This window comes from Clytia hemisphaerica, unplaced genomic scaffold (genome assembly GCF_902728285.1).
Source record: "Clytia hemisphaerica strain Z4C2 unplaced genomic scaffold, Clytia hemisphaerica genome assembly, whole genome shotgun sequence".
Lineage (NCBI taxonomy): Eukaryota > Metazoa > Cnidaria > Hydrozoa > Leptothecata > Clytiidae > Clytia > Clytia hemisphaerica.
The window spans coordinates 1,249,466-1,276,165 of record NW_027104383.1 but is presented as its reverse complement, the minus strand read 5'-3'; the positions used below and the strand labels follow the sequence as shown (position 1 = coordinate 1,276,165).

Below are 26,700 nucleotides of genomic sequence, written 5' to 3'. Positions count from 1 at the left end.
CCGTTTATATAGACTGGCACGCCAGTCGGGCTGGAACGGTATCACGCGGGAAAAGTGAGCGTAGGAGTTAGGTAAGCGTAGGAAGAAATTTTGTCGGCGGCGAGGGCTGAAAGCCCGACTGGAGCGAAACCCCAGGAAGGAAAAAACGGCTAAGCTGAAGCCCCAATCTTACAACGCCAGATTTCGGCGTTGTAGAAATGAATGAACTTTGAGAAATTCGTGAAATGAGAAATGAAAACTTCCGTCAAAGTCGCAGATCGTGTTGTTTTGATTTTTGAGGAGGGAGTGATTGGAAAAAATAATGGCTGACTTCTGCTAGTGGAAATTTTTATTTGAAAAGATTTTGTTTTGTTTCTTGTTTCTTATTGATGAGTCTCTTCTTTGTGTATATGTGGCTTTTCTTCATGGTTCTCTGCATGCAAAATTCTTTGGCTCATTTTTGATTGTTTTTTGTTTTGATTTGAGAGGCAAGAGAAGATGGAAAATCTTGTAACATCAGTTATCAGAACTTGTTGACTTGTTATCTTTTCCTATTCATAACTCATTCAATTTTAGGAATGGAGTATTCAGATTGCAAACACTATGGACTGTGAGTTTTTTTTTTCATTTCAGCTTTCTTTTTCCTAGGTTTGCAGGTGGTAATCAAAGGGATAACCCAGGTACAGTAGCTAACTTATTTACTGACATTCAAACATAAGACTTTTTAATTTTCCAGGACTCACAAGTCAAAGGTTCTTTATCAAAAATATATGGTTGTTGGACTACCAGAGACTACTACACGACACTGACACAATGTCGTGTGTATTGGAAGTGCTACAAACTTTTGTGAATATCTACCTGGTTATCCCTTTGTTTTGAGTTTAATACGTACTGTATCTATCCCTATGATAAAATTACACAGTTTTGAGTAGAAATAAAGTTATGGTAAAGCGGCACTGACAAATTTCTCCAAAAAATATTTTCTTTCAAATTATGAAATATTAAAAGTCTTCTTACATCTAAAAATGATTAAATTTTTTCGCCATGCTTATGTTTTACTCAATTCTAGTATTTTTTCCAAAACTTATATATACTTACGTAGAGGGAAATTTAGCAGAATTTATGGAGAAAATTAAGAATTCTCAGTTTGGCAACAAAAATTTCTCAAACGTACTGTACACATAGTACCTACTATATATATAACTTTAAACATTTACATATTTTTAAATTGCCAGATTAGTGTGGCAAGAAAACTCATTTTTTTCATTCAGCCATAAATCTTCAAGTGTGAAGTTAATTTTATAGTACACATACTTACAATTTACAGAAAAATGGGTGATAAGTATATGTCACATGTTCAACAACCCATTTTTTCCACAGCTTACTTGTTCAACAAATTCTTGTCAAATTGAATGTCGAACAAGTGGGTTGTGGAACAAATGGGTGCCATAATGATCGACAACCCAGTTGATTGACAATCCACTTGTTCGACAATCTATATAGTTGTTCAACAGACCAGTTGTTTGAGAGAAGAGTGTCGAACAAGTGGTCGTCGAACAACCATGCAGTCGAGCAAATGGGTGTCGAACTAATAACTGTCAAACAACCGGTCTAACAAATGTACCATCGGACAAGTATACTGTCGAACAAGTGGGATTTCCCCAAAATTATAGTTGTACGTAGATGAAAATTTGTCAGAATTTATATTACGGTGAAAATTCAGAATTCTCAGTTTGACAACAAAAATTTCTCAAATAGGTAACTTTAATTTAAATAATTATATTAAATTGTAAAATTAGTGTGGCAAGAAAACTCCCAAAAAAATTTAGCCATAAATCTTAAAGTGTAAGGTTAATATTTCAGCATTTTTGGTGTGACAAGAAAATTCTTCAGCACATAGCCACAGTCTATAGAAAAAGGTCAGAATTTACAATAATTCTCTTCTCATGACAAAAATACTGCATTTTTCTAAAATCATGAATACGTGTACCCAAAAACTTTGGATTTTCTATCGGAGCTATCTTATCACAGCACTAAATTCTGCAAATTTCAATTTTTCACAAATTAAATTTGTACATGACAGATGTTACATTTTTCATTCGACAGACTGAAATACTTAATTATAATAATACACTTATAATAATAATTATGCACCAATGTGTCATTGTTTTGAGGTTGGAGTTTTAGTTATTCAACACACAACATATGACATCTTAACTATTAAAAGTAAGTACTTTTCTGTAAGTTTTCCATTTAATTTTCTATGTGTACGTGTAATTTTCCTGTGCTTGGCTGGTACGTTACATGCTGACAGTCAGGACAGGTTGTTTTTTGTAGCAGTGAGTCTGTTGAAGAGGGTCGGACTGTCAGACAGCAGCCTGGCAGTAATGACATTGAGAGTGATGAGAGGGATAATCTTGGAGTTTCTTTAAACTAACCAGGAAACGCTGTTTATTCTCACGATAACCTAAAAATAGTTTTCAAACCGTACCAAAAAATTTTTTGGTACGGCTTGAAAACCTGTGTTAGGTTATCGTGAGATATGAGTGTCAGAATTATTGATTATTATGATATGTTATTATTCTTAAAATAGTGTCAAAATTTTTTCAAAAAGGTTATTTTGTTGGGTACTCTTGAGCAGAGTTCCTGCCTGGTTAGTGTTACTGTTGTATTCATAGAAAAGAGTGTTGGAGGGGTTCACTTAGCCACAATGAGACTAGAGTAATCAAGTTCCTTAACAAGTAGTCTGTAAGTACTAATATAAAAAGCAAAAAGTATTTAGGTGGAACCAAATTAGACTGTTAGAAAAAATATTACTTACCTTGAATGAAAGAGGCTAGCAAAAAGCCCCAAAAGCACGTAACATATACCACCAACCTGCATAAGTAAAACTGAATAATCCTTGTACACTTTTGATGATTGTAGAAAACTGAAGCTAAATTGCAAATACTTACCTTTCTAAGAATGTATGAATAACAAAAACAACTAAAGATGTAAAAGTTTCAAAACTTGAAAGGTGGCTCCTCCACCACCCAAAATTCAAAACAAAGTGGTCTGTCGGCTTTTCTCCCTCCAAAATTTAGGAAAGCACTCCTCCGTTCTCACAACCTCCAAAATGAAGCCGTGGCAGAATGTTCTAGTCTGTATATCAGCAGCCTCTCACCAACTTTTGCTCGCTCTCCTACGCAGCTCCTATTCTAGCAAACGCCCGCCGCCTTTATGTTCCCGCCCTCTGACATGATTAATTTACAGACTAGTTTGCTAGTCTACCGTTTATACAAACTGAATCCCGTATTATTATTAGTATTGGTATTATTAGTATTACACGCATTATAAACGACTCCAGTCTAAAATGATATCAGTTTTGTATGCTATTTCGTATTGAAGATTCACTTACAAAAAAATAAATTTAGGCTATTGCCAGGTGCTTCAGTTTGAAGGTATTCTTAGAGCGTCATTGGGACCGAAAGAAGCTCTCAAAACCTGAAGTACATTTGGGGGATTTTTTATTTGACTAGTTTCGAAAGTAAATTACCTAAGATTTTAATGCAATTTATATATAATAAGCTTTTAAATTCTACTTATTAATAGTGATCTTAATCAAAACATGGAAGGGAAACCACCTATTTTTCAAAGGGTATTACTAAACTAAACTCTTTTCAAGTTATTTAAATGCGGATTGGGGTATTGTGTATCACAAAGAAAGTCTTACTAAATTTGGAAATTTTGTACTCCATCCTTGCTGAAAAAATGTTGCACTAATTCCAAATTTGTAGTGAACTTTGAACACGGTAACTAGCTCCATTGTAGAGAAGGAAGTATAAAATCGGCCTGGAAATCTTATAAAAGAGCAAAATGATTCGATAAACTCAAACAAACTCAAGGACCAGGTAACAAAGCACAGGAGCAAGGAAGGAAGAAGTAAGAAAGTCAAAGCAGAATAAAACACTTTCCATCACAACAACGATGGGTGAAAGTGAAAAGAAACCAACAGAAGATGTGGAGATGAAAATACCTCAAGGGAAATTGAAAGGATTTCTAAATAACCCTTGGATCTATTGGTCATTGATTATTTTGCTGCTTGGAGGAATTGCTGCACTGACAGCTCTTGTAGTGGTCCGTGACAATGAGAACCAAGGAATCAAACAAGTCCTGGTGCCAACCGAAAAACAGAGCAGTAATGAGACAACAAAGAAAGATGAGAGCGACATAGAAGTGGATTTCGAATCATTGAATGGGACACATTTCGGACGAATGAAGGCTGCCCATAATGGTAGCGAAGCAGTGATCACATACAAGTTGTCATGTCAACACAATGAAACACATTATCATTCTATTATGGACTGCAGAATGACGTCTGGCTGAAATAGGATTTGACCTTGAAAAAATTTCCACACTAGGTTTCTTGGTACCGTTAGAAGCGCAATTTTATGTAGATTAACATACTCAGAGCCTCACGATGAGGCCCTTGGGCAAAAAAAATTATGAAATCAAACCTGAGGGGTACTTTTTTGCCCAAAATGTCCGGAATTCGAATTTTCGTAACAAAGTTGACCTAAACGTCATGAACTTTTAAGACCTAAAAAACTGCTTTGATTAAATCTTAATTAGAATTTATGAATTGCATTGAAATAAGGATTTTTTTAAAAAATCGGGTTTTTCGGGAAAAACGGGCCATAAAAATCGGAAAATCGGGAAAAACTGCTTAGAAAACCTCAATGAATATTGAAAATATGACAAACTAACGCTTATTAATAACATGACAGGTTGACAAATTTAATTCTAAACTTCTGAAAGCCAAAATAATGGTAAGGATCTAGCTCTTCTGGAAAATCGGATTTTTAAAATCGGAAAATCGGGAAAATGTTACAAAACTTAACTTCTCTTTTAGAATTTCACAAAAGTATTTCAAAAAGTGTTAGATATAAAATGGTCACAACTTTTCAACCTCTGTTAAGTAAAGTAACGTTAAAAAGTTATGAAATAGGTTTTCGGGGAAAAACGGGCTCACATAATCGGGAAATTGAGAAATGTAAGATATTGTTAAATTATGCTTTAAAATTTCATGAGATTTCTCAATGTTTAAGTTTGTGAACTTTGCTCTTTGAAGGCCAGGGATTAAAAAAGCATTGCGAATCTAGTCGGTAAGTTCGGGCAGTGGTCCGATGATAATGTCGATCACGATTTTTTTACAATTGACGGAAAGAGAACATTCATGAGGTGGGACTCGTTTTTTCATCTACACCATAAAACAATGCTACACGATTAAAGTTCAACGTTCTCCCCGAAGGGATCATATATGATAGTATATTTCACGTCCTTCACTTTCATCCGATGCTCCAACCAAGCTGGCCCGGGTATATGAACAAAGTCTGCACTGGCACCTACCCTGGTCTATCTTCAGTATTGCTGCTCCCGATCATCGACTTTAACTCGAATGATATGACATGTGCCTACTCAACGCTCATGTTTGTAAAATCTCAATCGGAATTCTCAGGCATCAACACCCCTGTGATTACGTTTGATCAACCCTTGTGGATTAAAGCGTATGAAATAATCAAAGAAAAGTCGTTAAACATGGTATGTATGCTTGGTGGTTTCCATTTGCTAATGAGCTTTATGGGTAGTATCGGATCGTTAATGAAAGCAAGTGGCTTGGAGGAATCGATGGAGCAGATTTATGCAAAGAACACTGTTCCACACATCACAAGTGAGCACTGAGGGCACATTTTCTAGTTGAATCTGCTCTTGTTTGCAAATTGGTGTCACCACTTGTTGGTTCTGATGATGAGGCTGTAGAAATCGAAGATCTGACAACCGATCTGAACGTGATTGCCAATGCTGTTGATCCCACCATTGATTTGGACATGAGCAGATATCCAAACTTCTGGAACTTCTAGAAGATTACAAAGATGATCTGAAAACATGCTCACGTACCGCGAAATGATGGTTGCAATATCTAGATTACAAGGAAGTTGTCAAGGATTTCATTAGATCAGAAAAGACAGGAGATTGGAAGCTTTACCTTTTCTCGGATGATCGACCTGTTTGCAGCAACCGCTCACATCCACTACGCTAAGAACGCCAGGCTACACCTCCAAAATATACTCAAGCTCAAGACAATTCACCCTTTGGTTTACAAGCAGTTTTCAAATGGTTACCACACTGTGAGACGAAGCGATAGATTTTGGGCTGGTTTATGGTCGGATTTGATCATCAAGCAGGTAATGATGCAATTCATCAAAAGCACTGGAGGCCTCACTTGTAGTAGGGGAATCGCCGCATCAACACGTCAACTTTGGATTGGAAGCATTCATTGATCTGCCGACATCCACAACGCTATGTCAAAACGAGCCAGCAACATGTCAATCTTTCGTTGAGCAGAATAAAGTGTGACAATAAAGATTTCGCTACCGTGAAGGAATGGTTTGGCAACCACAAACCGTTCGACAAAACAGAGCCTGAATTGAAGAGTCTCTCGAGTGAACTGATCGCTGAGCCAGAGATTAACTGTGATGTCGCCGAAGACGTTGAAGCAAGACGACGTTGTGTTCGAGGAGGTCAGGATTCGACAGAAGGAGAAAGCAAAAACCTTCGAAGACATGCTTTCAGCAATCAAGATTGGAGACAGCAAAAAGTCCAACAATATTTTTTAGTCGACTAACTGCTCTTATCAACTTCACTGAGGATGTTGGTGAAAATTTCTGTCCTGCCTAACCCCCGAACCTATATCATTATTCAAGCTTAAAACCTCAAAAGTCCTTCGTAACCACTTCATCACAAAGCAAACGCATGCAAGCAAACGCTTGTCAGCTAGAATCTCACCGATGGTGGTGCATAGCTACACAAAGTCTCGTGGCCGAAAACAACATATTCAGCGGTGATCGACGAGTATGTCAACTTCCTCAAGAATAGCTTCAAGTGTTTTTTCTACTGTCGTCATTGTTTTCGATGGAAATGAGGATGAAATGTCAACAAAAGGACAAGAACACGATCGACGAACGGGGAAAACATCAGCTTCTGTATCCATCTCACTAGATGTTAAAGTGACTACCAACAGAGAATTGTTCTTATCTAACCATCTAACAAAGTTCAGTTGATCAAAATACTTTCGTCTGCTTTCAAAAAGCAAGGATTCCTGACAGACCAAATTGACGGTGATGCAGATGTGTTGATTGTGCAAAAAAGACTACACGTTGTTGTTTTTTTAAGAAACTAGTTTTATCAAGCAGCCTCAATGTTTCTTAAGAAATCGGCCTTTTGAGCCTTAAATGTTTCATACATGTTTCTAAACTTTTTGACATAATCAGCCTCGTGGAAAGCTGAATTGGAAGGTTCTTAAAAGAAACCGAATTTAAAAATGTTATTTTCTCATTCTCAGCCTCTCAGCATGTTTCTTAGATGTTTCTTAGATTTTAGGCATTCTGAGCCTCATGTTTCTTAAAAGTGTGTTTCTTAAAATAAAATAAAACGTGTATCCTATGCCAAAGCAGGAAGAAACATTGTAATAACAGCAGGCGACACCGATATTTTCATCCTGATGTTGTATCATTGGAAGGTGGGGATGGGAGAAATGTTCTTCAGCACTGACAAGATAGGCGACCAGAAGAATAAAGAGAATGTAAAGCCCAAGCTGTTTTACTGGAAAATCAGTCAAATTTCAGCTATTTACGAACATTTGTGATATGTTGTTATTTACTCATGCATATATGGTCTGGATGTGATACAACTTCTGCCATACATCAAAAAGGTATAAAGTTCTTTTCAATAAAATTACATTCTGATTATTTTAGAATGAATTTTTTGCAGCTGATGATGGTGGTTCTATAACATAACTTTTGCCAGGAAGTGTACCTTCACCGTTAAGCACTTCTAAAAAACAACAGGTTTTTGTTTCTTTAGGGAAAACAAAGATTTTGACAACTTTGAAGTCGGAACCCGTCCGTGAATTAACTCAAACTTATGTTCGTACCGTCGCAATGGGCTTTATTGTGTTGCTGCATGTGGTGGGTGTCATGGTGAAGGGTGTAAAAACTCAGAAGCTCCACCACCCAATTCAGATACTGTTATGAAACTGAGGAGCCCTTGATGAGTGAGAGGAATATCTTTAACATTCTGGAAACACTTGTTTAGATTTTCTAATATATTTTATCATCTTATGAATTTTTAAAGCATAATTTAACAATATCTTACATTTCTCAATTTCCCGATTCTGTGTGCCCGATTTCCCGATTATGTGAGCCCGTTTTCCCCGAAAACCTATTTCATAACTTTTTAACGTTACTTTACTTAACAGAAGTTGAAAAGTTGTGACCATTTTATATCTAACACTTTCTGAAATACTTTTGTGAAATTCTAAAAGAGAAGTTAAGTTTTGTAACATTTTCCCGATTTTCCGATTTTAAAAATCCGATTTTCCAGAAGAGCTAGATCCTTACCATTAATTTGGCTTTCAGAAGTTTAGAATTAGATTTGTCAACCTGTCATGTTATTAAAAAGCGTTAGTTTGTCATATTTTCAATATTCATTGAGGTTTTCTAAGCAGTTTTCCCCGATTTTCCGATTTTTATAGCCTGTTTTTCCCGAAAAACCCGATTTTTTTATTTTTAGGAAGTCCTTATTTCAATGCAATTCATAAATTCTAATTAAGATTTAATCAAAGCAGTTTTTTAGGTCTTAAAAGTTCATGACGTATAGGTCAACTTTGTTACGAAAATTCGAATTCCGGGCATTTTGGGCAAAAAAGTACCCCTCAGGTTTGTTTTCACAAAATTTTTTGCCCAAAGGCCTCATCGTGAGGCTCTGAGTATGTTAATCTACATAAAATTGCGCTTCTAACGGTACCAAGAAACCTAGTGCGGAAATTTTTTCAAGGTTGACCCCTTTTATTTCATAAATCAGCCAGACCAGTTAGGTTGTGCAGAGCTTAAAAAGGTAAAAGATATATTTCTTCTAGATGAAAATTCTAATGGGATGGTAAAACAGTACACAGTAACACGTGACTGTAATACCCTTTATCCTTTCTTTTAAGTGCTGACCAGACCATAGCTCACATGGTGAGAAAATCAATATTTGAAGATAAAGCCTTTCTTACAGCCCCGATGGGAATTCTTTCCTACATTGGGGATGAAACGTTCTATCGAAATCCTAAATGGGAATATAGATTCTACTTTTCTTAAGACAAAAAATCTAATGGGGATGGTTTTGGAGTGCAATATTCTGCCTTGAAGTTCAAATGGGAATGAAATCAAAGTAAATTTCCCAGTGGAACTGAACATGTAGGCTAATTTTCCCACCAGAAAATGATGCTATAATTTTGGTCAGAATGTGTTGGCATTTCTGGGTATTTTAGCGTTTTGCCGAATTTAAAGTTCAGAATGACATTTTCAGGATTTAGGATCCTTGAGATCGTAAGTCTTCAGATTTAAACTTAGAGTTAAAACTCAACTTTCCAAGTTAATTTAAGACACTTAAAATCTACTTGCAGTTTCTAAATTTTTGCTGGGAAATTCCCCTCGTACCAAATATTGTGACAATAGTTGTAGCTAGACATCCTTGTAAAACAAACCACTGGAACCACAGCCCCACTGGAAAATTTGGCAAAAATTTCGTCCCCAGTGGGAAAAAGCCCTAGTATTTCAGCCCCACTAGGAAATTGACTCTCATTTCATTCCCATTCGAAAATCAATGTTTGAAAAAATTGCACTACTTCAAGACCATCCCCACTGGACTCTTTAACATTGGAACAATTTCTTTCCCCATCTGGATTTCAATAGGAATTTTTAACCCCGCTGTGGGAAAAAGTTCCGCTGGGGCTGTGAGACAGGGGTGTAGCTAATCATGAAATTATCTATTCTAGATGAATGTGAGTCAAGAAGAAGAAGAAAAAGAAAAAGAAGATGATGACGAATGCTTAATGGAGAATATGACCTTCATTTTCTCGATCGATATCGATGGCAATTTCTACACCACTGAATCAGAGTTATTCGATTCAGTTCGATTAGCTGTTGCTCTTTACACAAGACATCAGAAGCTTCCCAGCGGTGAGAGTGAAGGTGTGGGAAACGAGAATGTCCACAAAACCAATTCAACCTTCGCTTTTGTTTCATCACATGGCATAACTTTTGAAGTCTTGGAGCTATCCGAAGATGAATTGCGACCGCTTGTAAAACATAGACGGAAAAAGAGGGACACGATCGTTTTTGTACAGGCTTCTGGTTCTTTGGCGAAAGAAAAAGGCATCTACCGTCAGCGACGTTCTACAAATAATCCAGATTTAGGAGGAGCTTTTGAAAATGGTTGAGAAATATGTGGCAAGGTGGTCCCCACTTGAAGATCCCAAATTTAGGTGGAGATTCTGGAAGTGCATTATGGGGGATTGCCAGGTATAGATACACTCTAACAAACTTTAAACTATTGTTCACTACTTTACCAAACATTGAGTTATCTTCAAATTCTAAAACCCCCGATTCTTGCAATCTCGACTTGAAGATAGATCTTTCGCAGGACAAAAAATGTAACAAAGTGATAAAGGGACATATAAAAGTAAATGCAATTGGTCGTCTCTGTATCTGGTTCTTTTGCTTTGCGAGCGTTAGGAAAGCCGATTATGTGTCATTTGACTTTACACCTGTGATCGAGATCGGCTTAAAGCTCAAACTTTCCGTTGGAAATAAATTGGATTATGTGTACGAACTTAAAAGATCACATTCAGGCAAGAGTGTAGGCTGCTGGCATCCACTAACGGATTCGTGCTCCTTATAGAGGATGCTTAATAAGCTATATTTCCTTTGTCCAGAGATTTGCCGCCTTTAGCCGATATACGGCTAAAGACATTTTTAGCTGGCGAGTGTCTACAAATATAACATTACGTAATGTTTAAATTTTCTGTGAGGCACCAAATCATAGATTGGAAAATATATTTGGATTTCGAAAAAAAAGTAGGCGGAAGGAAGTTTGCTTGTTTTTCTTCCTTCTTTCTTGTTTAATGTGGAGATTTTGTAAAAGATGAGAAATTAGATTTATTGAATTTAAGTGCCCTGATGTATCTTCTGTGTGCACCAACAAAATTTTGCTTCATAAAACTACATTTTGATGCTTGAATTTGGACTTGTATGAGTGTATAATTTTTTACCACACTGGATTCGTTGATCACTTTGGCTCCAGATAATTGTTTTGTCAGTTCTACAGATATGTTGCAGATTATTTCAAGGTATTCTAGTTATGTATATACAGTACATTTTGGGGGTCATATTGGATATTTCTGACATTAGTTCTAATGATTCTACAAAAGGAAGTTTTGTTGTTCCTTCAACAAGGGCCTTTAAATGTTAAAACAAATAAAGAACTTTTCTTCAGCTTTGGCATTTCACTTTTTAATACTGTGTGGCCTTTGTATTTTTCAGGTACTTAGCTTCAATTCTTTGAAGAGATTGGAGTGTTTATGGTTGTTTTCTATCACTTTTGTGTTCATATTTGTATTTTTTGAGCTTCGACCGAAGATCTGATGGAAAAGTTTTGATAAATTTACAGACCAGATATCTTATAAAAGCAAAAGTCAAAAATAAATCTACAGACTGTACATAATGCGCGCATCAGATTGTTTTTTATCTTTTTTCTGTTTTGTTTTTCTGGTCTGGGATTCGAAATTCGAACGTAAACATTCCATTGAAAACGTTCGAAACGATCGTTTTTGCGTACACATCAATGTCAATCAAATTATTAACTCGCCAAGATTTCCTTTGCGAACCGGAAAGCGGTTGGTAGATTATTAAGCAGACCTATACTACCTGGGGTTTTGTAGAGGTCTGCGATTCAGACTAGCAAGAGTGTCGATCTAGGTCGTTTAGATGTCAATGTCTTGCTAATTGGTTTTCTGGCTAATAAACATATCGAAAGATGGATTCTCAAGGAACTTTACAAGCGCCTTGATACAATAGTTGAACCACAGCTAGAAAATCAGATCAAAAAGCTTTTACCTAAACCAGGTCAAATTCAAGTTTCCAGTGCAGTGATGGGTCCATTGTCAAGCTCCTTGAATCAATGTAATAACCTCAATACAATCAGCGTTCAATTATCGAAAATCGGCAATGTGCTTCAGGCTGTACCTCCACCCTTCGGCCCAAAAAAAATCGCATGTTCAGGGAATGGATTAATCCAAAGAGTTCACGATGGCTGTTTGCACGATTACGGGATGAGTCGAAGCAGTGATCACTTAGAAGTGTATTGCTATAAGGGTGCAAAGCGATTCTGTCTATCTGGCGAGTTGTGTCCTTGGAGAGGCTCTCAACCAGCTCAATGTTCAGCAATGTTTGCGCTTGCAACATGTTCCGTTGGAGGTTTGAGTAGCTCTGCCATGGCAGTGACCTGGGGCCAAACAAGATCATGTTGGAGAAGTTGCAGTGGATGGTGGATTTTTCGTCGCTGTAGATGGAATTGCAGATGTAGCGGACCCAGATTTCGTGTCAATTGCAATACTGGTTCTGCTACTGTGAGTTATTATTGAGAATGAACTCTCCGTGAAATTTCATTATGTTATGATTCGATCTTTAAATATTTCAATCATTTTACTTCGTTTAATTTGCTAGGGTTTGATGAGTTTTTTTTTATTTTATTAATGAAGTTTGTTGAATGTTTTGAATACCTCTTCAGAAGATCAACGCAGTGTTATCGGGTTCACGAACCTAGAAAAATGAAGAGAGATTTTCAACAATTTATCAACAAGTTATAAACTATTGTAAAGTATTATTAAATGACCAAGAATGTATTAGTGGAACCTCCAACTGTTCGAATTATACGAAGACTGTTTTAAAAGGGTTTATTGACTTCAGGGAAGAAAAGAGGTATATTCGGCTATTGGAAATTCCACTGTAGTAAATTTTTGCCTTGTATTTTAAGTTTTTCTTAGGGTTGCATATGAATGCAGAAAACATTATTATTTTAAGAAAATTAAATTGTAAATATTACGTATGTCAAACACTCGTTAGGAGCAGAGACCTTGAATCTTTGGTGAAAAGCACCAAAATTCGACTTAAAAACTACCCAAGGCTCTTTATTGTTCTTGACAGCTTTATTGAGACAGATTATTTGTCACATGTTGTTTAACCACTTGATTGTCTAATTTATCATGTAATACTTAAATTTATTTTGACAATAAAATTTCATACACTTGACAATCAACTTCTTAATTTTTTTTTGAGACTGTGGCATCTAAAATATTTCACGCTCGAATATTTTGCGTAATAGCTCAATTTGAAATATTTTTTTCTGGTACGTCAATTTTTTGACACGTCAAGCCTCTATTTTTAACTTCTCCCTCCCAGGTAGTTGAAACACAAAGTTAAAAACTGGGGTCCTCGAAGAGAAAAAATGGATAATTTTGGTAATTTCAATCCTATTTAAGGTCACCTGTTTCGCAAATTTTGCAACGTCAAAGCGTCAAAGGAGTTTGTGCAAAAAAGACAAGATAGAGGATTTCTAAAAAGTGGATGATTATTCAGAATTTTTTTTAGCCGTAAAAATTGGATTTTCTTTTTTGAAGAAATTCCCTTCAGTCATTTTTAGCGAAAATGAGCATTTCTCACGATTAGTTTGGTATTTTTTCTGATTCTTTGCTTTACATAATGATGCAAAAATGACAATAATCAAAAAGTGATCCCTCGATTTTAGAGAAAAATTTTTTTGGGTAAATATGGGCCGAAAACTGCCGAAAATTGGGGTTTTTTGGACTGTGAAATTGTTTCTTAAAGACTGAGGAAAAGGCTCTCTAAAAAGTGACTGGAACTGTTTTTGGCCGTAAAAATCGGAGAGGGAGAAATTCCCTAAAAAAATAAACATTTTTCGCGTTTGCCTTGGTATAGTTTTTTAGTTTGGATTTTCTACTAAAATTACCATTTTTTCTATTTTCTTATTACAGGTAGGTCCATTCATCATGCATCTTGTTAATATCTGCTTTCGAATCTTTATCTCTACGCCGAAATTGATTTACTAGAATTACAATTACCACGACTAATGTATCTTCGATGAAATAACAACGAGAGGAAGTTAGTATTCTACAGTCACTTAAAGGCAAATAGAATCAGTGGTTAATCACGGTGAGAGAACACATCTTTACATCCCTTTTTTTACCGTGAAAAACTGTAAGACACAACATCGTGTATATTTTCAATTCTTCTCTTTGCTTTTACGGACGTTTTCTCAGATTACACAGATATTTTTCACCATGAGAGATTTATAAAACACAAGAATAGTTTTCACGGTTGACTTTTGAAATCGTATGGATAGCTTTCACTAAATAAAATCAAATTGCCAGGACTAATTATGAAGGATGAAATTAAGGCAAAATTTAAGATTAACGGCAGTTATTTCACGTCATCACACACGGCCCTAATTGGCGTAAGCCCAAAATCAGGCTGCTGCGTAATAAGGGCTCGCGTAAAAGGGGCCGGCGTTAAATTAGGGTCGGCGTAAAAAGGGCCGATAAGGTAATGATGGATTTGGGGATTGTGTCCAGTGTTGTTTGCATTACTGGAGAACCTGGGCACCACTTTATCCTCGTCCTTTATCGTATCTTCTCCGCCTTATCTTTGCCGTCTTTGACATTCATGCCCCAGTTTTGTATTATCCGGTGTCAGACCGTCGATTATTATTACCCACTAGCCGTCCCGCCGGCGTCGTCCGAGACGACTCTTTATCATGATAATCAAGCTCGCTTCGCTCGCTGTTATTTTTGAAAAATTAAATGTATTTTTTACTTTTATGATAAATAGGTAAACGGTTTCAAAAATATTTTCTTTGATATTGAAAATTTCTAACATATTCGAGGGAGATCAATAAATAAAACAAATTTGTTGTATTTTCAAAGGAAAATTACCTAAAATAATTTCTTGTATTTGGCAAGGAAAACAACCATCGACCTAAAGCAAATCCATGTACTTAGTATTACAGTTTCTTGTATTTTCTAAGGAAAATTACATTAGACAATTTATACGAATCTAGGACAATTGCCTCACGTGACAATTCCCCCGGATAATTGCCCCCGGACAATTGCCCCCAGGACCATTGCCCCTGAGACAATTGCCCCCCCCCCCCCTAAAAAATAAATTCCCAAACAATTACCTTCGAGACAATTCTTGATCGTTACAGTTAGTCCTTTTTACCATTTCTGGGGGCAATTGTCTGTGGGGGTAATTGTCCTGGGGGCAATTGTCCAGGGGCAATTGTCCGGGGGCAATTACCAGGGGGCAATTGTCACGGGGGCAATTGTCCTGTCAATTTTTATATGTTTTATATGTTTTAAAGGGACAATCGGATAGTTTGAGATAGTTGACGGTAGTAACCTTCTACGGACCTGAGTAAAACCTCCCAAGTATTTTCGTGTTACAACTTACCAAAGTCGAGATATCAAAATTTGAAATTTTTAAAAATGGATGAACAAAAACTTGTAACTTAAATATCTCGACTTTGGGAAATAGTTAGGCAACAATATTTTGAGATTTTGCTCAGGGAAATAGAGGATCCCACATGCAAATATTACAAACCATCTGATTATCCCTTTAAGAACATACTAAATTTATTTTTTGCTACTTTCATCAAGTTGGTTTTTCAAATGAAATCGCTCCATGTCTTAAAAAAGATAAAGAATATATAGTTATTTGAAAGCTAATCGGATCAAAACTGTCATTTGTAATCTATTTGCAAGGGAAGAAAATCTCCCACAATCAAGAGTATCGTTAAAACTTCTCTTACTTGCTTGGAGTACATTTAGCCATCGTGGCTAGCCATTGGGTGTAGACATTCGAGGGTGACTTTGAAAAACTTTGAATAGCTTTGAAAATTTGAAAATTAGATATTTCAAAATGAAAAGGAAACAGGTAATCTCAGTGTTCAATTTCAAAACGCTCTTAAAAATGTTCAAAAAATAAGATTAGGAAAACAAAGGAAAAATTATACTTTCACGGCTTTTATGTTAAGGCTAAAAATTGACCAATTATCAATACAAAAAATGCACGGAAAAGAAATTGCTAGCGAAAATGCTTCATGCGAGAATTGGAGAGTTCGGATTTAAACGTACTTTAATGGGATAAACTTTCGCAGGGATTAAATTTCGCGGATTTAGGTGTCATCTGCGAAAATCCGCGAAATTAAGTCCCAATGGAAATTTGGGAGGGCCTCATCCGCGAAATATTTCTAAGCAAAACTCAAAATATGTAAAATTAATACTATTTGAATGGTTACTTGCGTCAAAGAGGCGCAAATAACCCGTTATTTCAACAACCAATGTGCATAATTTGACAATAAAAGTCGCAAAATCGTGAAAATATTACCACCCAATAGTGCCACCCGCGAAATTAAGTCCCCGCGAAATTTTTGAATTTCGCGGATAGGCCCAACCGCGAAATTTAATCCCCGCGAAATTTTATCCCATTAAAGTATTATAATATACACTAGCCGGTACCCGGTGTCGCACGCCGGTTTAGCTGATGCTGAACGCATTAAAGTCTTTTGGATGGTTGGGAAGGTTGGCTTAAAACACGATGAAATCAAATTAAAGGGAAGAATTCACTTCAAAGTTTGACTTTATCCCTCCTGGGTGATGTATCTTTTATTAGATTTTTTAGATTTTTTTCTCGCTTCGCTCGCTTTGCATTTGCCGTAGTTCTTGATGTTTAGGAAAACTTTAATGTCAAGATAAGCGGAGTGAAATAATAGACATGACACGAGGTTCGTCGAAAAAAGGCAGCCCAGGGGGGGGTACTTAGGCAAGAGAAGGGTACGGGTAGTACCGTTCCTTTTTCTGTTTCTCTATTGTTGGAAATTTTGGCTGAAAATTGGAAAAAAAGTCTCAGTCTCTCAAAGGGTCGATTTTCGAACTTTGGCTCAGACATACCCGTCACCTTAAGCAAACTTAAGTAGGTTTTTTAAAAACCTATTTGATCTTATCTTTCTAAGGGTTACAAAGAAAAAAAATTCTCAGTCGGAATTTCTCCCTTTTGCAGCCTTTTGGTCTTTCTCAGGGTACAAAGACCATGAAAAGTTTAAAAAATAATCTAAGGTTAACTGCACTCTTCTGAACAAGGAAAATAATCGAATTTTCAGCATTATATATATAAGAATCGTTGACCCATTTCAGCCATTTCAAACTGTTTTATCAATCACTTTTGAAAAAAACTAGGAAAAAAAATAGATTCCTAAACTGTTTTTTTACCTTATTCCAGAAATTCTTTATGTTGACCGTCGTGTTTTGTTTAGCAGTGTGTAGGCGCCATGATTTCGAATGTTTTCATCGCATACGTCATAGAACCGTTCGAAATTCGAATTCTTGAGATGATTCGAAATTCGAAAATGAAAAAGTAGCACATGGGAAATTGCGCGCGAAACTAAAAAGACACGTGTTTTTTTGTGGGTGCATTTTCCAATAAAAAACGACTTCAGTTTGAAGGAGAAGGTATATAATCATCAATGCACGAAGATGCAAAGTGGGAAATGGGGGAAAATGTCACAAAAAAGATCTTTGTCCGCGCGATCTCAAATAACACTGTCGTCAGGGAGTACTCATTTGTTTACAAAATTCTTTGACATGACGAATTGGTCAGTAAAGTTAACGAGGAATCTCCTTCCAGCTACGCTGTTTATTGTTTTGGTTTGACCAATCAGAGGTGGACTGGGCAAAGGGTGAGCCGTGAGCAATGCGCATGTCTATTATGCTAAAGCGAAATGGTAAAGATACGAAGATAAACTGTTGATGGAATGTGACTAGAAGAAATAATGTATTTATAACCATAATTTTGACTAAAACTTGTCAATGTTTCATGCCAATATACTGATGGATTATACGTTTATTAATATTGGGTTGTAATTTTGGATGATTCGCTGCAATAGCTAGGTTTAACGACTTGCAGCGATTCCATAGAAGAAGCCAGTATTTTTATACACATAAACAACAAGTGGAGGCTCTCCTGGTCATTGGTCATAACAGTTCAGTTTGTTTTGAACATATAGTTGAGTTGAATTTTCAAATTTTGGTATTTATCTAGAACTCTTATACGACAATGTCAACAGACACAGCAGATCGCTTTACCTCTAAATTTCGACAACAACGCCAGACAGGTGCTGGTGGTGGAACACGAGATAGGAGACGCGTCTTTGAAAGTGGAAACGATGATACAACTAAGAACAGTGTAAGCTCATCTGGTGTAGCTGGTAGATATAGAAGTACTGGTGATAGGGGTGAAAAGACTGAAACCTCATCGGTATCCTCACGACTTAGTAAACTAAATACAAATGATGATAAAGAGGATGATACTGAGAAAAGTTCAACAGAAAATAAACATCAAGATGAAGAAGATGCGGAAGAACAAGCATCTTCTCGCAAGTCACATCGAAAGGCTGGAGGTGCAAGCGCTAAATCGGGACAAAAACGACGAGATAGAAAAAATTTAAGGGAAAAACGACGATCAACTGGTGTTGTTATAATGCCTGGGCAACCGGTATAAATTGTTTTGTTTTGTTTTTCTCCAGACACTCTAAACAGGTTTTCCAAACTTTGCAGGAAAGAAGCTTACAGGCTCATTTCAGATTATTCAGTTAGGAATGGACAATTTGTTGCAAAGGTTTTCCTCATATAACAACATTATGATGGATAATAAAGTCAAGTAGAATAGAAGGTTATTCAGATTATTGCAGGTTGGCCTTCATAGTGTCCTCCCCCCCCTTTATAAAGGGGGGGGATTCTGATTTTGGCCCTTTTTTTAAAGTATGGGGGAAAATGAAAAATTTGAAATTTGCTGGGGGAAAATAAAGAGGGGGGAAAACTATAAATTTAGGAGATTTTGACTGGGGGAACTTCACTGATCTCAAGGTGATCTTGTTGCCAAACCTGTTTAAGCAATAAAATCAGCAAATCTTTTGGGATAAACCAACTTTTCAATACAATTTCATTTTTCCAGCACTTTCAAGGCTATTTTTTCAAGCTTTCCAAAATTTCAAACTTGATTTAAGGCATTTTTATGTTAACCATATGGGGGAACCACAAAATCTTCAAATAGCTGGGGGAATTCAAAAAAGAGGGGGGAACCGAAAAATTTTGAAATATGGTGGGGGAAATAAAAGAGGGGGGAATGGAGAAAAATTTTGATTTTTAGTGGGGGGAACCAACCCAGGAGGACACTATGGCCTTATTCTTAGGTTTTTGTAAATCAAACATGATCAGTCAAACAATCGTTAGAAATATTTGGTTATTTACCAAACCAATTTGAGAATTTTAGCAGGCTGAAAAATTCAACTTATGTTTCATTGTCTGATATTAGATCTTTTGCTAAACATTGCTAAAGTTGGTTTAATGTCAGCAACCCCCATTCCATTCTGTCAACCATTTTTGGGGAGGAATAATAGGAAGGTAAGAATATCACTGATTGAATCTATATTTCTTTGGTTTTAGCAAAAGGATGACTGTATTTGTAAGGGGGTTGTCAACATAAGACCAGCTTATAGTTCCATCAGAGCATATAGTAATATTATAGTTTGGAAGGTGAGAAAGTTTTATGGCTAATATGACAGTTGATAGTACCGTCAACTGCTCTAACTTGGGACTATCTGACAAAACATGGGACGGCAATTCGGCCACCGAACCTCCAAAGTCATTTGATTTGAGTTAATGAACAGCGTATTAAAAAATACACGATTTCTCTTTCTCACCAAGTAGGCTTTTAAATCGAAATATGAAAAAAAACCCGTAGTCGAACACACGCGAGTGTTGTGCTCTCTAAGAGGAACGAAGAAGTATGATTGATAAACTTGGTGGAGTTATCAAAACAAATTTGTTGTCAAAGAGATTTAACAGTAAGTGAAAATACAGGCCAGATATCAACCAGTCCCATGTTTCGACCAATGGTCCCAAGTTAGAGCAGTTGACGGTACCATTATAGATAGTTTAGCTATAAACAATTTTATCCATTTATCTCAGTCTTTGTGTATGCATACCACAAGTTAATATAATATTAACATGCCCCATCTTATTCTGTCACCCATTTAAAAAAAGGAAAATTACGAAGTTTGGAATCTGACGCTTATTGAAACTATATTTCTTTGCTTAGCGGTCAGAGAGTAAAATATATTTTCTCTCAGTAAACATTGACTTGGACCTTGAGGAAATCCCATAGTTGTTTGGGAGAACACGACCGTCTTTTGGATAACTAGCTTAAACTCCAGCATAAAAGTTTGTAATGATAACGTCATATACCTTAAGGGAAAAAATTGTCGCAGAATTTAATTTTGCGGTTCACACAGGTTCACAGCTCAAAATTCTGAAGTTTCGCAGAATTCAATTTTGCGGTTTGTTTAAAATATGGCTTATTTTGCCCTAAAAAGATAAATCTTATAGGTGATTTTTTAAATCATGAAAATATATTAAATTCCAAAAATATATTAAATTGTTCCTGCAAAAGTTTCTTCCTTTAAGGTAATTGATTACCTGTCTATTACCACAGCTGTTACCTAGGGACAAGATAATTTATCCTGTTTTTACTGACTGGTGAAAAGAAATGTACACTGAAGTAGTTTGTTAGTCTTAAACGACTATTATTCCCATCTCTAAAGAAGGTTGACTGAGTTGAATGAAGGATGTCAACATTAGACCAATTTATAGAAATATAAACTGAGCTAGTAATGTTTTGATTGTCACAAGTGCCTTAAAAGTTTTTAGATTTTTGACTAAGCTTGTGTATTATGAGAATAGAAATTGTCAACTCTGGTTTTATCCCAATGCTCTCACATATTGTATTTTGGTCTAATACTGACATCCCTCATCTAACTTCCTTATCCTTCTCTATAGATAAAGCCATTCTAATTTGCATCAGTCGACAAAAAAGTGCCTTTTTTGGCCACCAACGGACACTGCCCTGCCTTTCTAAAATATGGCCTGACCATTTTAAGCAAATAGAAATAGATTCAGCCTTTCTATTTTTTTCAGCTCTAAAAAAGGATGTTGGAATCAGATGAGGGAATTTGACATTAGACCAAGTTAGTTATGGTAGTTTTTTCAATTGGAGTCAAATTAATCATACAGGAAAGTAGAAAAACAATTGAATGTTCATGAAAGTTTAAATGAAGCAAACAAATCTTCTTCTCCTGATCTGTTGATCTTAACTGATCTGTTGAACATTGCCTTGCAGGGCTTAGTTTTATAACCCATGCAAAAATGTTCTAAACACTGACATTCGTGATTTTTTCTGGCTCACAAAATCCATGAAATTAAGATTTTTTGATTCAAAAAGGGAACCAGAAAATATTCAACATATTAGAAAATAATTGATTGTCTAATACTTGCATGATCCTATGGTATTATTAATTCCACTGAGAAAGTGATCTTATGACCATCTTCCTTAACTTCAGTGCAAGAGGCCAGGATTCAATTCCCACTCTGTTTCACTTGGTCCTACAGGGTCCTACCCATGACATACGTCATGGCATGTGATGGGAGTTGGGCACAATCACTCTGATACAAGAGAGTAGGGAAGTTTGCCGGAAATCTGTTTGGTGACATTATTCGAATGTTTAAGGGAGAGCTGTTGTTATCCCAAGCTTGATCAAGTAGCATGTAGAAGATTTCGTAAATGACCCCTTTGTGAAATGAAATGATTTTTATTAAAATTTATTTTGGTTTATTCATGAATATCAGTTACCATCAAGAAGTTTTTTAATTTTCTTTGTATCTTTTTTCCTCATCAAATAGAAAAACCTGTGGCCTAAAATGGCTAAAATGGCTAACAAACTACCCAAACTTGACTCTCTTTTTCCAGTACTTCTAAAAATGCTGCATATTGACTCAATTGTTCCTATCAGTTTAGCCAGGTTTAATAGATAAAGTGTAATTTTAAAACATTTAGTGGTATTAGTTGTTGTTCTTCCATTCTTATTAAATTTTGAGGTCATTGATTAGTCAAAGTAGAAATTAAAACTTCTGTCTATAACAATATTTTGCGAAGGAAATTTGTAAACAATAATTCTCAGTTGAACAGTGTCGAACAAAGTTGTTTTGCTGGTTATAAAAAGAAATTATTCATCTTTTAAGGAATTTATTTTATTTTGATTAAATTCCTTCTTCATCGTGTTTTTATTCAGCCTACAAAGTAAACTCTAGTAAATTCATATTTGGATTCTGTTTACTTTGTATTATGGAATCACATACTACTGCTACAGTTGATGCCATATTTGATGCCAAAATGCAGACCCTTGTTTTAAAGATGCATTCTAAAGAAGCAGCTTCTCTTAAAAATACTCAGTCTATGTATAACTGCAAAGCGTTTCTGTAAGTATAAGCATTGAAAGACGGATTTTAAATAATGCCAATGCGGATAATTCTTTTTAAATGCTATCTACTTTACGTAACAAATAAAGCTGAATAAAGTGATAGATTGTTTTTCTATGGATGAATTAAAAAGAAAAGCCATACTTTATGTTTGCTGGCATGAATGAATAGGAGGTCCTCCATCTGTTGAATATTACTCATGGACCACCTTTTTGCAAGCTGGAGTTCAGAATAGCTGCAACTGTTTTTATCCTCTTTTACATAATAGACGTATAAAGTTTTATCTCTAAGAGTTTGTAGATTCCTTATTAAGGGTGGTTTTTATCAATTAGAATGTCAGAGAGTCATTTTAGGATTTGATGTCAGATAATATCGAGATTTGAGATTTATTTGTAGATTCTGTGTGGAGTTTAAAAAAAAGCTTTTCATTTAAGTCTATATCATTCTTTTCATAAGGTCTTATCAGAGATGTGATAAGAGTTTTTTGCATTCAAATTTTGCATTCACATTTTGTGAAAGTTTGTTTGAACTGATGACTTTCTAAGGACAAAGAATTTTTCAGTTTGACCTCTTTTTGTAAAGGTGTTAATCTATGCCTTGTATAATAAGTAAAGAATAAGAGTCTAATTTGTGAGAACATTAAAGCTTTTTATCTATTTCTGATGTAACTGAATCTCTATAAAGGTTACTTGTCTTTCTTTTTGGTGGTGTAAATTCAATTGACGGATTATCTTTGTAGGGTGCAGCTCCCGCTGACGACGAAGAAAAACAACTCCAAGAAAACACAGTGATGAATACCGAACCTACTAATGTAAGTCTAAGCCATAATTTACTCTTTCATGAATTTCTTTATGAAATCGATATGTCAGAATTTTAAGAATCTTTTCTTCTTTTGTTGACAGTGATGACTTGAAATGATTTTAAAATACTAACGATGGCATAGAGCCCATATTCAATTTATTTATTTCTTTACAATGATGTTCTGTTCTTTCTTTTACAGAGTCAAGGCTCAGATAGGTAAGATTCAATTTTTTCAAATATCAATAAACAGGTGCTAAACAAACAAACTTTTTACTGTACCATTGACAGCACAATTTTCATTCCTAATTTGGTTCTTCTTCCCTTATTATATCTTTTCTATTGTATTGATTTAAAGATGGTCATCTCTTCTAACCTGAAAAGTTTTTGCTGTTCAAATGGTTTAAACCTTTAATTACATTTTCAGGACGGATAGCGACTTGACAAAGCAGATCGAAGCATACGAATCTTCAATCGAAGAATGGAAAGACGAACTCGCCAAAGCTAAACGAGTAAGAAGCTCATTTTTTGTGCTTTTTCTTGTACTACGTCAAGCAACAATTTGTTTAGCTTTAGTATGTTTTTGAAGGGATAATTTTTGGTATGTTTTTGAAGGGGTAATTTTTGGTTTCATTTTTTGCTGAGGACTCTATTTTTATACTGCAAAAAGCAGTAATATACAGTCGCTTCGAAGGGAAGAGCTCTTAAGGCCAGATACGATAATTGCTTTCTTATTAAATTCCTTCATCGTTGACTTAAGTATGTCATTACACGATCGTGTAATAAGCTTCACAAGCTAAAACCTTTTCTATGTCAGATCTTTATCAGAATTTAATCTGAACATTTTGTCGATCAATGCTAATTTTTAATTTCTTTTCTTTATAGGAAATCGAAGCTCTACAAAAAGATAACCAACGATTGAAAGACGAGAATAGCGCCCTGTTACGTGTGGTCGGCAGTCTATCTGGACCTCGTAAATAGTAGAAAAGAAAATTATTTTTTTTACAATTGATACAAGTACACATCACGGTTTTTTAAAAAAAACAGAACGAAAAAAAACAAACATTATGGAATACTGAAGAAGAAGAATGAGAAGAGATATAACCAGCGAAACGGTGAGACCGACTGCAGTGCTTGTTTACTTGGTCGTTAAAAATACTCTTTAATGATAAGGAATGAAAGAAGAAAATGTTGCAGTTGGTATTTGAAGAAACCATGTTCATAATTGCAACCTGAACTTCCTCCTTGAATCAATACGGCTGCAGAGTCGTTCCCTCTACATCTCATCTCTCACCCCGAGCCTCTCTCGCTCGCCCTCCAGTATTATCGTCGTAAATAATTGTACAGCGTGTTTTTTTGTTGCCTTTTGCACGCTGGGAATTTTGTATGTAGGTTTTATCAGTATTAATTTATATTTTTCTACTCATCCCCCATCAAGATATTATAATATTTGTTCTGTCTGAAGAATTTTTTCTAATGCTATTTTTTATTGTGATTTGGTCGATCTTTAATAATATCGGGACTATAATTTTTAGTGTTATGGTGCTTGCCCTCCCCCTTTTTCTTTCCAGTTCTTTTTTACGTTTTAGTTGCCATTTTTATGAAAAACAGTCTCGTAGTTACGTATTGACTATGCTCGAACACCTTTAACTGACACCTTAGCTAGTGAAAAGAAATAGTAACTTTTCCTGTTCTCTTACTCTTTCTAAATGCACTTTTTTCCGATAGAAGCAGAGGTTACCACCCTTTTTTAGAACTTTTTTTGAAATTAGTTCGCTTACTTTGTGCACACAGTCATGTTGATTTAAGAGAAACAAAGTTTTAAAAGAAACTCAAATATTTTGTTGTGCATTTGTTCGTTCGTTGATCAGCATTTGTCAAAGTTACACACAGTGAGACATTCGTTATTCATTTTGTGATCCCTTTTTGATCTGTCTAAGCCAACAAGGGATTTACGGATGTATTAAGAAATAATTACAAAGTTATCATAAGAAAATTTTTTCCTCCTTTCCTTTTAATATCGACCACGTATGTCGCTAATAACTGATGACTTTTGTTTTCTTAATTATTTTGATATTTTCTTTTTAACTCAATTTTTAATCGCCTTTTCGGCTCTCCTTCTTTGGGAGCTTGTGACGGATTAAAATTAGGAAACACTTTGACTTTTATGTAGAGATAATACTCATGACAACGCCTTTTTATCCCTTATAAGGATTTTGTGTTTTTGATGATCAAGTCTAGCCTTCATATAAAAACAAACTGTAGAAGGGATGATTTCGCGTTTTTATGCAACAATAAAAAATCTCCATTTGACAACAAGAAATCATCCTTATAAGCGACCAAATCTAAACAAAGAAAGCTTTCCTAATATTCTGATGTAATTTTCCGACTTGAAAACAGGTCAATGGACGATTTTTTTAGAGTCGGTTTAACAAAAACCGCAAAATTCATTTTAAATTGTCTTAGCCATATAACAGTTTGTTTTCAATCCTTTTAGAGCTGTTGCTATGAGTGTTATTCTGATAATTCTATAGCTGATTGACAAACATGCCCTTTAAAACCATAACTAGATAAAGTTGCCATCGCTATTCTTGCATAAAAGATTTGATCTAACCATTATAGATTCCGCAAATTCAATTTGCGGTTTTAGTCCTGTGTATGATTTTGCAGAACCTTTCTTTCTTTTATAACACTAGGCACAGAATCGGGTTTTTAGAACAATGCATCTTTAGCATATGTGAGCGTTACTACTTTAAGGAAGAATCCGGTGTTCCAGCCTTATAGATACCCCGGCTAGCTACGCAGAAACTTGCGTAGCGAGAAAACAATTTACCAAGCAACAACAAACTCTCAAAACAAAATCAACTCAAAATGAAAAACTTTTAACACACAAATCCACACACATTTTTTTTCTCAAGAATTTTTTTGAGCGGGAAAAAATTATATATAATTGCAATATTGACACTCTTCTTTTGTTTGGAGTTAGTGAAAAAAGGTTTCTAGACGACTAAAATCGTTCCCTCCATTACTTTTTGCTTTATTTCCACTATGTCTGAATTAGTTGTCTAGCTTGCTAGACTACGAATTTGGCGGATTTGGATGTCAAATTAAGTCAAAAACCAATATGCATGATTTGGGAGTAATAGTCCTAGCCTGGATATCCAGACCGTAAACTATTTCACGCCCTTTTAATTAAAGTCAAACAACAACCATTTTTATCAGATTCAAGGAACATTTGTCACTTTTTAGCCATAATTTTGGTTTAAAAATTCTCATTTTTATCCAATGATTCGCGAAAGTTTCTGCTCGCGAAAGTTTGTACGCCTAAAGTATTTGAAATTTATTAAACGATATATCAACTACTTCTTGCATGTCTTTTCCAAGTTGAACTTGAACTTGAAAAAGATGACACGCAAGAGGTCGAAATATCGTTTAAAATAAAAATGTGTTAGGTTTCCTAATTTTTTGTTACACAGTTTTCATGTTTCACGCATTTGAAATCTATGTATTTTTAAAGGAAAATCAATTGATAAACATTCAAATGGAAGGCATTTAGACTGTATTTTAGAAGGAGATTCTTTTTAGCTACTCAAATGCACGGTGTTTGAAATTGGTGT

The 26,700-nt window shown here is 35.4% G+C and overlaps 1 protein-coding gene across 1 annotated transcript; it reads left to right on the top strand.

Annotated features, from left to right (window-relative positions):
* The first annotated feature begins 17,676 nt into the window (after positions 1-17,676).
* Positions 17,677-24,178, top strand: LOC136819305 (PRKC apoptosis WT1 regulator protein-like). The gene is made up of 5 exons (XM_067075550.1): positions 17,677-18,467; positions 23,025-23,096; positions 23,286-23,302; positions 23,511-23,595; positions 23,969-24,178. Exons 1-5 carry the CDS (start codon positions 18,030-18,032, stop codon positions 24,062-24,064), a joined length of 708 nt encoding a protein of 235 aa, XP_066931651.1. The 5' UTR covers positions 17,677-18,029; the 3' UTR covers positions 24,065-24,178.
* Positions 24,179-26,700: the final 2,522 nt, after the last annotated feature.

Coding starts and splice junctions, on each gene's coding strand:
- LOC136819305 (XM_067075550.1), top strand. CDS start 18,030: ATGTCAACAGACACAGCAGATCGCTTTACCTCTAAATTTCGACAACAA. Junction 18,468..23,024: donor TTATAATGCCTGGGCAACCG/GTATAAATTGTT, acceptor TTATCTTTGTAG/GGTGCAGCTCCCGCTGACGA. Junction 23,596..23,968: donor AACTCGCCAAAGCTAAACGA/GTAAGAAGCTCA, acceptor TTTTCTTTATAG/GAAATCGAAGCTCTACAAAA.